This window comes from Octodon degus, unplaced genomic scaffold (assembly GCF_000260255.1).
Source record: "Octodon degus isolate 3935 unplaced genomic scaffold, OctDeg1.0 scaffold00058, whole genome shotgun sequence".
NCBI classification, from domain to species: Eukaryota; Metazoa; Chordata; class Mammalia; order Rodentia; family Octodontidae; genus Octodon; species Octodon degus.
In genome coordinates this window covers 2,030,083-2,045,685 of record NW_004524634.1, presented here as the reverse complement: position 1 = coordinate 2,045,685, position 15,603 = coordinate 2,030,083, and the positions used below count along the sequence as shown (strand labels likewise).

General features: G+C 42.0%; 1 protein-coding gene across 1 annotated transcript; it reads left to right on the top strand.

Moving 5' to 3' along the window:
* The first annotated feature begins 7 nt into the window (after window positions 1-7).
* Window positions 8-12,553, top strand: Figla (folliculogenesis specific bHLH transcription factor). Its single transcript, XM_023718365.1, has 5 exons — window positions 8-238; window positions 2,320-2,472; window positions 3,951-4,170; window positions 11,817-11,851; window positions 12,508-12,553. Exons 1-4 carry the CDS (start codon window positions 8-10, stop codon window positions 11,819-11,821), a joined length of 609 nt encoding a protein of 202 aa, XP_023574133.1. The 3' UTR covers window positions 11,822-11,851; window positions 12,508-12,553.
* Window positions 12,554-15,603: the final 3,050 nt, after the last annotated feature.

Below are 15,603 nucleotides of genomic sequence, written 5' to 3'. Positions count from 1 at the left end.
CGCCGCCATGGACTCCCGGCCCGCGTCGCCCGAGCCCGGCCCCGCGCGGCTGGCGGTCCTGGGCGCCCCGCAGGCCGAGGTGCTGGAAGACGTGCTCCGGGAGCAGTTCGGGCCGCTGCCCCACCTGGCCGCCATCTGCCGGCTCAAGCGGCTGCCCTCGGGCGGCTACTCGTCCACCGAGGACCTCCAGTTGGTGCTGGAGCGGCGGCGCGTGGCCAATGCCAAGGAGCGCGAGCGGGTGAGGGGTCCCCAGGGCCACTGGGGCGCGGCCCTCTGCGCCCGTGCCCCTCCCCGCGCCGCGGGGTTTAGCCCGGTGCGCCCCTCGCGCGGCCCCGACGCCTCTTCGGCCTCCTGAGGTCGGTGGGCAGCGTGTCGTGAGCGCGGCAGTGGCCGTGCTGTCCCGCACCTGCGTCCAGCGGCAGTCGTCCCTCACGTGCGAGTTTATTTCTTTTAAAGTAAAGAACCCGTGTCCCAGCTCGCGTCCAAATTCCCTCTCGGGCGCTGTCGAGAGAAAGTGGAGAAGGGAACTTTCCCAGTTGGGGCTGCCACAGTCGAAGGGAATTGGCTTGTGGCCGTGATTGGAGCGACATCTGCTGGTAGCTTTCAGCGGTTTGGGTCAGCTTTCAGGATCCCCGTTTGGCAGGCGGTTGGTAACCTCGGGTTTGGTTGCCTGAGAAGGGGACCTAGAGGGGCAAGGATTGGGGAAGGGAGGGCAGAGGGCTGCAGAGAGCACCTTGAGGCCTGGATGGGGAGAAGTGAATTCTCTTGGGGCTGTTCCTATCCCCCCACCCCCCGAAACATTAGTGAACCGGTGGGAAACTAAGGAGAAAGCACCGAATGCGGGGGCAGAATAGGGGCAGAAGACATAAGAGAAATTGGAAAATTGTAAGGGTGGTGAAGTGTGTATTTCTCAGCCACTACACATGCATGTAGTCTCAGCCCTGGGAGGCTGAGGCAAGAAGATTGCCTTGCCTTTGAGGCTCAGCCTGTTAAAGATTGAGACTCTGTCTCAAAAACCTATAAATAAATAAATAAATAATCCTGTGATACGACTTGATGGTCCCGAAATGAGACTTTGATCCAGTATTTTAAGGGGTTCTTTCCACCCGGGGGTACCGCCTTGTGTAGAGAACTGACCCGGGTTTTATTCACTTAGGAAGCTAATGACCTTTATCTTTAAAATGACAGAATTAATAACACCTGGAAAATACAGACATGCCTGAAAAGGGAATGGAGACACAACACTGATGATTACTGTGAACATAAAAATATGACCAACTTGGTATATGAAAAATGGTATCTAATTTGTTGTAGTTTGATTATTAAAGTTAAATCTTTATCATACATTTACTGGTCATTGAATTCTCATGTAAATTCTCATGTGAAGACATCTCATTTGTCTGTTTTACTACAGGGTAGCAGAGGGGCTGTCAGTAGAATTGAGTATGTTGGCTTTATGATATAAAGCCAGCTCTCCTAGGGCCTGTGTCCCGTTGGAGAGTGAGCATCAGAGTTCTAGGTCTGCAGAGCCAAGGTACAGTAAGTTCTCAACTTATGAATGAGTCCTTTTCTGAGAGAATTGTTTGTAAACTGGATCTGTTTGTAAGCCAGCAAAGTGAATCTTATAGAGTACAGCCATGAAAATTCATAACTTGCATGTTTATAAGATGGGGACCTACTGTATTAGACCCTGGAGAATAGGAGAAAATGAAAGTAAAGGGTCTTTGAATCCATCAGTGTGTAGACTCTCACATTTGACTCTAGCATTAACTTGCTGGGAAAGAAGTTGGAATGTTGAGGTCACTGTGCTTGACTGGGCAAGTGTTTTATTCAGCAGCAGTATCACTTCTGGAGGACTTTATGTTAGATCTGGGTGAGATTTTTGGTATGACTTCCCTTAATCACTACAAAAAAGATACAAGGTAGATATTTTCTACTTTGCAGATGAAGGTGGGAAGTGAGTGATGTAAAGTGTCCCACATGTTCTCATAAAGGGGTTTTAAATACTAGTGTAGCAAGGGCAAGCGTTGAGCAACTGCTTCACTTGCCTGTATATCACAGTGCCGTGTGGACATAGAAACGTCTTCCAGTCTACCCTCCCTCAAAGCTGCATTATTGTCCCTTCTCCCTGGCCATGCGTTTCAATGCTTGTGGGAACATGACCCTTTGGCACTGCCTATTTAGATTGAACCCATGAGAGGGCAGTGGAAAAGAGCGCTCACAACCTGCTTTTGTGGTTGTACAGATGTCTGTACAAGTTCGCTTCTCTGCTGACCCTGTGCCTTTTTGTTTTCTATTTTTGTCCTTTTTGTTTTCTAGATAAAAAATCTCAACCGTGGTTTTGCCAAACTGAAGGCACTTGTGCCATTTCTTCCTCAGAGCAGAAAGCCTAGCAAAGTTGATATCCTTAAAGGTGCAACTGAATACATACAAGTTCTCAGTGATGTTTTGGAAGGAGCCGAAGACTCGGAGGTAAAGGTTTATGAATTTAGAAATATGGTAGACAGCATTTTTGAACCGCTTCTACATGTGAAGGATTGAGGCAAGCAATTTATGTATACTTTTCAGTTAATGGTTATAATAATTCTTAGAGATATTTATGGTCCTCGTTTAACAGAAGAGAAAAACCAAAGAATAAGTAAAGCCCACATAGCTAAGAAGTGTCATGATTGGAATTTGAAACCAAATCTGGATGGGATCCTGACCATTTAATTACTCACCTCCTGTCACTGTCCAGGGTGCCTAGAGAATCTTTAATAGAATCTTGACAGCTGGGACACAAAACAGGGCTTCCACCAAAGCACTTTGTGGTGGTAGTTTTAACACAGAAAGTGGTTTTGTGATAATTTGGTGGAACAATACAAAAGAACCTGCTTTGTAAACTGAAACACCACTGTGTCACCAGCATTATGGGAGTAGATTAGCAGAAGTGTTCAGCAGGCAGTGAAAGGTGTGGGCTAATGCTATGGCTCATTTCATGGATGAGCGTGGATGGGCAAACCCAAAAGCAGGCCTGCAAATGGACCTGCTGAGGGTGGGGTGGGGAGAAAAGGCCTTTGAAATCCCTGAATGATGCCTTAATAGGAGGAAGTCATTAGAGTGGAGAAGATGGAGGAGTAAGATCGGCAGGGGGATGGTTATAAAGTTGAGAAGGAGAGAAACTTGGGAAATAAGGGTGGAAAGAAGATCTTACAGAGACAAGGGAAGGCCAAGACCAGAAGGCATCTGGCCCAGTGTTGGGGAGGCAGGAGAGGAATGGACTAGGACAACTCGAAGAAGGCTAAAGTACATTATCAGTAAATAGCTGAGGTTCAAGCAGAGGGAAGTGACGAAATTCAAGTCACCATTTAACCTGAAAGTCTGAGAATAGAGAGGAGGATCAAAAGAATGAAAGGAAGGAAACTGTTAGCTCAAGTGGAACACTCTTCTGAGAAGTATGATCATGTTTAGAGGCAAAGAGGAGAGGTGCTAGAAGAGGAATATTTAAAAATGTACAGTTAAGATTTTGGCTGTTTTCTTCTCTTTGCCCTGTAGTCTATTCAGGTGACTGCCAGGAAGATAGGTTTGGATTAGTTTTTCCTATTTGCCAAATTGAGTGGTTCGGTTGTGGCATGGTCACAGTATTCAGACATGTGCAGCACACTGCCTCAGTTTTTGTTTGTGTTTTAATAGTGGAACAGGAGTTCTTTGTTTTGTGCTGCATTCATTATAAGACACAAGGTACAAGATTCATTAAAAGATGGTATGTCCCATACCATACTATTTTAAATGCAATCGCCTGTTATATCGCATTTTAAGAGTACAGAAGAACTTTCCTCTCCATAATAACTCAAGCATTGCCTTTATTGCTAAAATGAAGCTTAATCAGTTAAATGTTTGAAATATATTGATATAAGCCTTAAAAGTCTGACTGTCATATTGTACTGTTTGACAATTAACATGGTTTCTAGAAACAAGACCCAGATAAGCAGAACTATAGCAACAGTACTCCTGAAGCACATATATCCTTGGCTAGAGAGCTATCCAAAAACATTATCCAGCAGACCAGCTGCGTCTTGAAGAATGAAGAGGAAAGGCCCTGGGCAGATGGTGGCAGTGGTGGGCCTGCGTACGCTCATTGCAAGAGCATGCTGCCTGTGACTAGGAGTTATTTCACTGGCCAGGAGTCTGGTAAAGTATTCCTTTTTAAATCACTCTATAGAGAAAAGCTCACCATGTATACCTTGAGCTGTGTCATTTTTTTGTGCTAACACATGATTAAAAGAAGAAAATTTTGTGAAAGCACCTGGGTAGGGAGAGTGAGACTTTCTAATGTAGAAGGTTATGGCACTCCTAAATTAGTTGGTAGGTAACTCAAGGGTAGGGGAAATTCCTCCAGCATGACACAATATAGAACTAAGTTCATTTTTGAAAAGATCTTATTTAACACATCAAAAGGCTTTCTGGATTCTGTGGTCTCCAAGAAAAGAAGTAGGTAGCTTGCTATACATGAAGATTCATGATAATCCTAGTTTGAGAGCAGGGTGCTGTATGTAAGGAAGTCTTTTATAAGTAATAAAGCAATTGATTGTAATGACTCTTCTTACTTTGTCAAACTAAAGAGGTAGCTGGATGTAGCGGCATGCTTCTCCAAGTCCAGGGGGACACAGTTGGCTTTTCCTGTGGATCAGTGCCACACAGTTGAGGCTCCTTGTTCTGTTCTGTCCCATAGTAAATGCCATTGAAAGAAGAAAGGCTTGTAGAAAACTGAGCCAAGTGTAGTGTTGTTGCTGTCTGTGAGGGAAAATAGGAGCTATGGAGTCACAAATGATGGTGGGAAGCAGTTTAGAATAGTGGGTGTGTGGAGGCTCTGGAGGCAGGCTGCTGGGGTTCCAACCTGGGTTTTACCATTTGTTAGCTCTATGACTTTGAGTTTCTGAGCCTCTTTGATGCTCAGCTTCCTCATCTACAGAATGGGAATGATAACAGCACCTCCCTCGTACACAGGACAGTCAAAGGATATTATGATAGGGAGCTGTCTAGCATGTTGCCCTGTGTATCAGTGTTCACCTGGACACATACAGAGCTGGCTCGCCACTAGCGATCCATGTTGGATGGGAAACATGAATAAGGCACAGGCATACCCGCTCTGTTTGGAAAATATTTTGGGTTTTCTCAGTTGGCTTTCATCAGTGGTTTATCTGATTGGAGTTTTTCATAGGCTTCCTATTCACTCACTTGTCAGTCTTGATTTTCATTTCTGATTCAGTGGCTGTTTCCCAAGTATTCCATTCTAATATATGCTTGGTCAAAATTTTCCTATTCTGACTGAGATGGGAAACTTGTCTTGCCTGTCAACGCTTAGGAGACAATTCTTGTTGCTACCACAAGAGGGCACATGGGTGAGTGAGACCAAAAGAAAGTGAAAAAATGACCTGACGTGGACCTTGAGCCTGGCTATATCTTGGTTTAAAATAACCATGCTCCCACTAATGTTGGTGTTAATGTATCCTACATATCAAGGTGAGGATGAGATTTGTATTAAGTTCCCATTGGTCCTTGTTATCATCTCCGACTTTCCTGTCAGTTCTGTTGGGTGTTGGGTAGGGGCAGGAGGCTGTAGAGACTATCAATGGGTAGCCTTTGTCTTCTAGGGATTGTAGAACCTGGGATAGGCCACTTATAGCACATTCATTTAAAGTGTGGGCTAATATTTTCTATAAAGAACAAAAAAGTTCTCACTGGAATTTTCTTTTAAAAAAAGGAACAAGGCACTTAATTTTTAGCCTTTTTAGCTCACCAAATTTGTTAATTGAAAGTGTATGTTAATTCTTAGGGTGATACCAGATAGGTAACTTCTGCCAAGGGTGACTTTCAAGGCTTTATTATAGATACATTATAATATTTTATCAGTTTTTCAAGTTTTCCTCATCTTTAGATATTCAAATCTGTCATCTTTAAAATAAAAATTCTGAAATAATAACCTGTAGAAAGGCCCCAAGGATAACAAAAAGAACTTCTGGGGACCTGGAAGATAGCTCAGTGGAATAAGCACTTCCCTTGCAAGCGCAAGGACCTGAGTTCAATCCCCGGTTCTGCAAAAAAAAAAAAAAAAGAACTTTTGTTCCTAACCTATTTAGGAATGAGCTGCCAACCTGCCAACCCTATCCCTTTTTAATATTTTGGGACAGGATCTTGCCAAGTTGTTCAGACTGGGCTTAAATTTGGGACACTTTTGCCTCCAATTCCCACAGTGTTGGGATTATGGGCATGTACTCTCCTCATACCTAGTTACATCATCATTTCCTATGAGCAGGGACATTCTCCTAACATAAGCATAGCACAACCACCAAAATCTATAAATCAGTGTTGATATATTTTTGTCATGCAGTTTTCAGGCTCCATTAAAGTTTCACCAGTAATCTCAATAATGTCTTTTCTGAGCAAAAAGATATAGCTGAGAATCATGAATTACTTCTAGTTGTCCTATCTTTGTAGCTCCCTTCATCCTTGGCTTTTTTGTGACTTTTATGACACTGGCACTTTTAAAGATTCTGGACCAGTTGTTTGGTAGACTATTTCTTGATCTGCCCAATCTGTTTCCTCCTGATTGGATTCAGACTTGCATCTTTGGCAGGGACCACGGAAGAGGTGCTGCTTTTGTATTCATTGAATCCTTCCAGATGTGGTAGGTTTCAGTTTGTGCCACTTTGGGCTCCTACTTTCCTCTCCTTGGCTCCTGTAGTCCACCCAGGCCACCACTTATTGTAAGCCGGGTATCTTCTGCTTCAGCTAGGACCTTGATACCTACTTTGGATAACTATATGTCCCCTTTAGTTTACTGTAAGCCAACTACTGGCTTTAATTCTGAATTTATCAAAAAGTGGGAGGAAGAAGGGCTTGCAGGTTAGCTCAGTTGTTTCAGTGCCTGCACAGGCAAACACAGTCAGGCTTAGGGGACCTCGGTTCAATCCCCAGCTTCAGATGCCTTATGTGACCCATGGTTGAGGCAGCCTGAGCCAACCCCCCCCACCAAAAAAAAAATCCTTCTCAACTTTTTAGGGCTGGCCAAATAACTCAGTGGATTAAAGTGCTTGCAAACAAGTGCAGGGGCCAGGGGTTCGATCCCCAGGCCTGCCATGCTGGCCCCGCCCTCGGGATACGCTGAGATGGCAACTGAGACTGGTACTGAGACTGAGCATGGTGGTGTGCATCTGGAATCCCAGCTCTTAGGAGAGTGTGAACAGGCGGATCACTACAAGTCTGATCTAGTAGTGAGACCCTGAACACCCTGTAGACCTGTCCCTAAAATATAAAGAAAAAAAAAAAAAAAGAAAGTGAAATTCATTTTTCTTTGAAGTGCTTGTTGAGGGATCTTCCTGGCTAGTTTTTTTCTGTTAACATATCTAACTCTGAGATCTTGTTTACATGTGATTTGAGCAGTTGGTCAACATCACTTTTACCCACTTTCTAAAAAGCTTACTTTTTATAATCAGGAATCAGGATGGGGCCAAGATATAGGAGCTAAGGAATGCTTAGGTTAGTCTTCACTTTGACAAAAGGATCCTCATCAGATTTCAAGCCAAAGGAGTGACTATTTGGAGTTTCAGAATTCTGGCCAGATATCCTAAGTGGAGACCCTCTAGGCTCTTAGAACTGATACAGCTCAGTGGAGATGCACATATGCAGAGGGCCTTGGGAGCTGGGCAGCATCCTCAACCCAGCTTCAGTGTGCTGGAGAGGCACCTTTGTTCCTGCCTTCAGAGAGCACTTGGGGAGTGGAATTCTTGGTGTTGGCAAGGATGGGCACTTTTGGGGATTTGGAAATGGAATCAGAACAGTCTATGTGAGATCAACAACATTCCTCAGAGGTAGAATCCTGAACAAAGCATACAAGAATCTGCTGATGGAAGGAATAGAGATTAATTTCTGGGGCCAGAGCAGCCAGAGAGGGAAATGACCTATATGAAATCATGCACCTGGTCTTGTAGGTGTAAGATTAATTTCAAGTCTAGGAGAAGCTGCTGCAAATTTGAGTTCAAGGTGTATATACTTTGCCATATCGGGGTTGGGTATCGCTGGTCAGTGTCATGATGGTTGTCCTGCCACTGGTTTATTCCTTTTTTTGTCATTTATGACCATAACTTGGGCCATTTCGTATCATGAATTGTGTTCAGAGTTGCCTGTGATACAGTGGGGGCTACATCTGTCTCTGAACAAAGACCAGCTTCAGTTTTGGAGTGGGTTGCCAAGAGTCCTGGATTGGAAGGACTTTGGGAAGGGACCTGTGGATGAACATGCTGTCCTGAAAGGATCCTAAGTGTGTTGCCAACATACATTTCTAAACTTTGCTATGTTATGGGAAAGTTCCTTGAAAAGGCTTCTGAGAGGAGGCCTGTGGGGTGGTAGATATTTACTTTTCTCCAGGTTGTGATAATCTGTGAAATTAATCCTTGGGGATGTTTTTACAGTAGCATTTTAAGCTCTGAAATGAGGTGATCTGACTAGTTGGGAGGAATTTATTAGCACCCTGGGGAAGCCCTAAAGCAGTGATGGTGAGCCTGTTAGAGCTTAAGATGATAGCTTGCTGTGGCACACAGCATGTGTCATAGATTCGTTGCCACTGCCCTAGAGCCTCTTTTGTCTTCTATCTCATATCCCCACTGCCCTAGTGGTTAGAAGAGATGGTAATGATTCTATCACAGTGTCATGATGTAGCTAAGTTTTTGCATGGTAAGCAGATTTTTCTGCCCCAGGAATCACTGGTGGGGCAGATTCTGATGAAGTTAATCAACAGAGTACTTTGGAAGATTGAGTTCCCCTCCCCTTTTTTTGTGGTACTGGTTCAAGTGACTACATTTGAACCCAGAGCCTTTGCATTGAGCTACACCCCTATCCCTTTTTAATATTTTATTTTAGGACAAGGTCTTGCTATGTTGCTCAGGTTGGCCTTGATTTGGAATCTCCTGCCTCAGATTCCCAGAGTGCTGGATCCTAAGCCACCACTTGCGTGCCTGGCTGAATTTCTGTTTTGATGGGACAGGTGCTCTCTGTTTGCTGAAGTCCCCACCACTCCTTGTTTCTGCATTAGCTTATCTCACCTGCTTAGGTAATTTACCATGGAGGCCTGATCTAAGGGCACTAGGGCTGTCCAATGACTACATTTAGCCTCAGGATTTCACTGTTTTCCAAGCTTTGGGACTCTAGGAAATGGTGCTTCAGTGGTACATATACTTGTGGTTCCCTGGAACTTTGGACAGGTAAGCTGTGTGGAACATGCAGGACAAGAAAGCTTTATCTTTGGAATGATGACAGCTCCAGTTGGGGGCTCTCTGATTGCAGCTATTGAGGAAGAAAACCAACGGGACACCTGAGGAAAATTCTTAAAGCTAAATTTGATTGAGAGAAGAAGAAAATATTAAAAGGAAGACAAATTTTTATTTGTTTGTAAAATAACAGGAAATCCTTTTTTGTCAGAATTTTAATTTTTCTATGGGCACAGAAGGTTTGATTGATTGTGAATGCAGGCTCATGTTATTTTGGTGTGTGTGTGGGTTTATGTATACACACATGTGTGAATCTCGTGGGGATTTTTATGATGATGCTACTTGGTATGTGGCCTAACCCTACCAGTAAGCAGAACATTTGAGAAAGATAATAATTCTTTTCTAGTTCCATATAGATAATGGAGACTTTTGGTAAAATTAATTGCAATAAGTTTCCCCCTAATCCACTGGACTTCCAGAGGGACTATTTATGTGAGATTTTATAAAGGACCTTATAAAAGGTCCACCTCATTGGTCCTAGTTAAATACAGAGAAGAAAGGAAGAATTGGATGGACAAGACTTTCAGGGGAGAGACCAGACTTTTTATGTTCTCTCTTGAGAGAGTTGGTTCTTTGGGTTACCCAGAAACCAACAAATGCTAGGACACCAGGAGCTAAGCCTATTTCCCAAGGAAGATTAGTGTGCTTTACCACCTTGGACACCCTAATTCTTGGGTTATCCAGAACAGATATGGGATAAAATAGACTTCAAGGATGAAGTATTAATGACAAATCTCCTGTTGTGGGGTGGTAAAGGGAGTATAAATGGAACTCCATTATTTTAGAAGCTTTTTTGGTCTATTTCAGGTTCCTCCTCTTGGAAAGCTTTTCTCTCCTGACATCCTTCTAGCTCCTCACAGGTAGAAAACAAGTCTGAGGCACCTGCCTCAGTGGGGTGGTCTGAGGTAAGGAACCAAGGGCTAAAGTCCCCAGGAATCATGTGATCAGGACCAGGACCCCAAGGAAGAGGTTAAGGCTACATTTGGTGGACAGTGTTTCCCTCATTATAAGGAGCTTTGTCTGCTGGAAGATTACCTACGTACCTCTCCCTCTTGACTTGTGAAAGTGAGGCTTGTAGCTACAATAGTGGTTTCTAGTTTCTGGGTCCTGGTTGAACTTTCACTCAGCTGAGGCGGGACTGGCAGATGTGGACAATTGTAGCCTTTTTGTACTGCATTCTACTTCTTTCTGAGACCTCAGCAAGACCCTTATGATGTGAATAGTGGGAAAACCCTTTGTCTTGCCCCAGAAAGGATCATCACCTTCAAGTAAATACTGAATCCCTCCAGGGGCTGGTCTGGAGAAAAGGGATAGCAAAACCATGGACAGTCACAGTAGATGTCAGCAGCCCTCCAGACAGAGGAGTCAGAGGACCAGACAGGGTCTCCTTCCACTCTCCACAGTGTACACTTGGCACTATGCCTAGAGATAGAGAAGGGGTTGGAAGGTTGCTTAAGAAGAAACAAGCCCCATCGGGATTCTGACAAGGACAACATTGATAAACTTAGGGATGTTTTCCAAATAGGGTACTTAAATATGTATTATAGTCCTAGAATTTTCAATCTACCTCTTAAAAACAAAATAAAACAATATTTTAAAATACACTAAACTATAGGCTGATAGGGTTTATTTTTTAACAGTAGGCAAACACAGCAATATGAACTCGTGTCTTAGGTTTAAAACATTTCAGATACATAAAGAGGTTTTTTTTTTTTTTTTAAAATAAAGCTTCTAAAGCTAAATATGAGCAACAACAAAAATCTTGATTACAGGAATGTTGGTAAGACTTACTTAAGATCAGAAAAAAAGTTATTTATATGTACTTTGTGCCAGATATTTCCTGGCACTTTATATGTAATAATGTATTTAAATTTTACAACCCTGTGATACACAAACACTTACGTCCATTTTACATGTGAGGAATCTAAGGAATAGAATTAATTTTCCCAATATCCAATGAGTCAACGAAGTGATGGAGTTCAGGGTAACACTCTTTTTAATAACTTTTATTCCAACAAAACCCAGCCTTGAAATGTAAATGAGAGTACATCAGAAAATAAAAAAAATTAAAGCTAAATTAAAGTACTTCGTGAAAGCATTTTTTTCCTTCCACAGTGATGTATTTATTTGGTTCCAATATCTGAATTGTCTGAGTTGAGTCTTTATTTTTCAGTCATAGGCTTGTTTATTCTTTTAAGCTGAGATTTTAGAAAATACAAAAGATACTTGATGAATTCACAGTCTTAGTAAAACCTCTGCTAAAATGCTTCCAAATTGTTCCCTTTGTAGTGGGTTTAGAAATCATGATAGTGTATATTAATCACATTGTGGGTTCCATTCTTGATTTTTCTATCATGGACATATTTAAGTAACTTGTTAATTGAGTAACTTGTTAGTGACTTGACCGTTTTCTATTGGGGAACACTTAAGTTTCCTCAACTTTTTCTTCTTATAAACATAACAAATAACCTGATGAATGTACCCTTTTCTGTTTCTTGTATTTTTTTCCAGGATAGAGTTGCAAGAGTAGGATTCCTGGCTCACAGGTGGGTACATTAGATGTCTTGATGCCTAGTGCCCACTTATAATACCCAGCAATGTGAGAGAGCCAATTATGTTATATTTTTACCAATAATGAGACCTACTAAAATCTATGAAATACAGTATGTTTTTTTTCTACCAGGAATGCAGTGTTTATTATTTTGTACAAGTAATAGAGATGCCCCATGTAGAACTTTTTGACCTATATTCTCTAAGTATCTATATCTACTTGGGTTGATTGTATACAATTGATGTTCTCAATGTCCCATAATAAACAAGACACTACTAATAACTGGAGAAAATGAGGCCTTGGAAGGAAGTTGTTTTCCTGACTCTCAGCCTCTGTGGGTGAATTTCAACATTCAGCAACTTAGTACAAAACATACTGTTACAGAGTCCTTGTTCAAGGCAACAAAAATAAATTTCATGAAATACAGTATATTCAAATTTAATATATTTGACTACTAATGAAATTAAATCTTTTATTTATTTATTTTTTGCCCTAGGGATCAAAGCTAGAGCCTTACATGCCAAGCATGTATTGTCACTCTGATACCCTAGACTCCAAATTTCTCATATTTCTTTATTTTTTGTATTTTTTTTGTGAACTGTCTCTTCTGATTTTTCAGTCATTTACCATGAACTTTCTTTTCTGTTTCAGACCCCCTACAAATACAAAACTGAAAAGGCCCAGGATTACCTTGTAGGGGCAAATAAATACAGTCTTGAAAGTTTTGGAATCTGAGGTTTTGTTTGGGGGTATGTGTGAAGAAATTTGCAATAACTCAAATTTAACAATTTTTAAATGACCTTGCCTGTCACACATTCACTTACACTTCCCATTGCATGTTTTCAAGAAACAGGTTTTAGGATCTTCTACTTTTGTTCTTAACCTCTCAAAAGATTTCTATTCTTCTCAGGAGCTATATCTAATATTTTACCATTTGTTTTTAATCACTTTGAGGAATTAATGGCTATTACCTTTCCCAGGGATTTGATCTTTTTATTGTACTGGGTATTAAATATACAGAACACTGAGCTACATCCATGGCCTTTATTTAATTTTAATTTTGAAACAAAGTCTTGCTCAGTTGCCCATGCTGGGCTTGAATTTGCAATCCTCCTGTATTGGTGTCCCAAGTAGCTGAGAGTCCAGGCATGTGCCAATGTGCCCTGCTGGAAATTAACATTTAACCAGAATGCCAGTTTAAGGTAAGTGAATATGGAATTGCAGAACACCTGCAATTGGCCCATGAGAATGAGAATTTTCAGGGTTTTCTAGATGCCCAACTAAAATTCCCCTTCTGGGTATCTTCCCAGAAGAATTAAAAACATTATACCACAGAAATATATGTGTACTCATGTTTGTAGTAGCACAATTTGTAATACCTAGATTTTGGAAACAACCCAAATGCCCATCAACTGAGGAATGGATAAAAGAGATGTGTCTTTTTATATAATGGAGTACTACTTGGCCATTAAGGAGGATAAACTGGAGACTTTATTATTATTACCATTTATTTTTGTGGTACCAGGGATCAAACTCAAGACCTTGTACTTGCCAGACAAGCACTTATTCCATTGAGCTATCTCCCTGGCCCTGAGACTTTATGTTTTAATGGATGCAACTTGAGACCATACACATAAGTGAAATAAACCAGATGCACATAATATAAACATCGTATTGTCTCCCTAGTGTGAGAAGCTTAAAGATCCAAAATATAAAATGGGAAGAAACTTCAAAACAAAAGAGAAACGGATAGAATGGAGAAAAGGAAGGGAAAATTGTGTGTGTGTGTGTGTGTGTGTGTGTGTGTGTATACCATTAATTCTCTTAGTTTATTGAAAAGAAAGACTTGTGCTAATACTGTTTGGACAATTAAGTGCCCGTATTTTGTGGGCTCAAACTTGTGATCTTCCTGTCCCAGCCTCCTAGAGTGCTGGGATTCTAGGTTTGCAACATGCCTGGCTATATGTCCTCTTATAAGCACACCAGTCACATTGGAACAAAGCTAACATATGTTCTAATAATATCTTCATTACCTCTTGTTTTCTTTTTCTTTATTATTTATTTATTTATTTATTTATTTATTTTTTGGTGGAACCGGGGATTGAACTCAGGCCCTTGCACTTGCCAGGGAAGCGATTATTCCACTGAGCCATCTCCTAGGCCCTTCATTACCTCTTGAAGGGATCTAGTTCCAGTTACATTCTTAGGTCCTGAGGGTCATGACTTCACCATGCAAATATTAAGAGGGTAGAGTACCCTCATACCAGGGCAGTACTGTTACTTTCCCTTTTACCTGGGAAGAGATCAGGGATCTGTGGCTTTCCTGACTCCTAACTCAGGTCTTCTTCCAGAGCGGGCCTCAGCCACAAGATGGCTGAATGTCCTTTTGTTGGGGAAATAGTATCTTCAGATGATCTAGACTTAGTTTTTCTTTGGTCTTGCTTTGAAAGGACTCCACCACCCCTTCTGTCTTAAATTGTCTCCCCTGAAGTTTGTCATGATCTGAGTAGGAGGCAAACCCACAAAGAACCTGTCATGGAAAGGGAACATGACATAGGAAAGAAAAGACACAGGTGCCTGGCCAAGGTTACTGCTGTGGGTACCTGGGGTTCAGTCCTGCTGAGACACTCTTAGAGATCATATAAAACCCACCTCAGAGGCATCTTCTCAACTTGTAGGGTGAGCAAAGCAGGCAACCGATCCACTAACTCCCCATAGTCATTGTAACTTCTCTAGTATTCCCAGCATTTCTCAGGGAAGGCTACCAGCAGTATACACCTGGAGAATTCTAAGGTTGTTATCTATGTTGCATAACAAATTACTCCAAACTTAGAAACTTAGACAACAGATTTGTTAACACAGTTTCTTGGGGGTAGGAGATAAACCTGGATTGATTTAACTGGTCCTCTGGGTCAAGGTTTCTTGAAGTGTTGTGCAGGACTAGGATCTGTGCTGAAGGCTCGGAGGGGAAAAGCTCTACCTCTAAGATAAACTAGGTGGCTGTTAGCAGTATTTGTTTCCTCTGGGATATTGATTGGATGCTACCCTCACTTCCTCGCCAGGTGGGTCTCTCCAATATGGCTACTTAATGAAGCATGCAGAGAAGGAGGCAATCAAGCATCTGCTAGCACTAGGAAGTGTCTTACATAATATGACTGCAGAAATGACATCTCATCACCTTGGCTGTATTCCATAGGGTAGATAGAGGCAAGTCCTGGTTGCACCTGAGGGGAGTGAGTTGTGCAGCGTGTGAAACTCCGGAGACGGGGGTCCATGGAGCCAGCTTAGGGCTTTTTTGAAAGAACTGTGTTACCCACTGCACAGCCATCTTCTCTCTACAAGTTATTGCTGTTCAAAAACATTTTTGTCAGAAGACCTAGAGACAAATGATTTTATTTCAAATCAATCAGAAAATCTAATTTTATGCTTGACTTGGCCACAGGGGTTAGCTAACTATGTTCAGGTCGGGCCTGGGTTCTCCTGTGCTTTTCTGTCATGAATTGAGGGCCAGGGATCCAGGGCCTGCTCCAGTGGGAACTTGGAAATCTTGTGGGCTTGGTGATGGCTGAAAGATTTTTGTGAATTTGGAATTGAGTGAGAAATTCTAGAAATTCATTGAAAAAAATTTTTTTTCCCTGTATTTTAGGGAAGGGTCTACAGGGTGTTCAGAGTCTCACTATTAGATCTGACTCATAGTGATTCTCCTGTTTATAGTCTCCCACGTGTGCTGGGATTACAGGCATACAC

Excerpts from the sequence above, each read along its gene's own strand:
- Figla (XM_023718365.1), top strand. The coding sequence starts at position 8 with ATGGACTCCCGGCCCGCGTCGCCCGAGCCCGGCCCCGCGCGGCTGGCG. Across the intron at positions 239-2,319 it reads ATGCCAAGGAGCGCGAGCGG|ATAAAAAATCTCAACCGTGG; the intron begins GTGAGGGGTCCC and ends TTTGTTTTCTAG. Across the intron at positions 2,473-3,950 it reads AAGGAGCCGAAGACTCGGAG|AAACAAGACCCAGATAAGCA; the intron begins GTAAAGGTTTAT and ends CATGGTTTCTAG.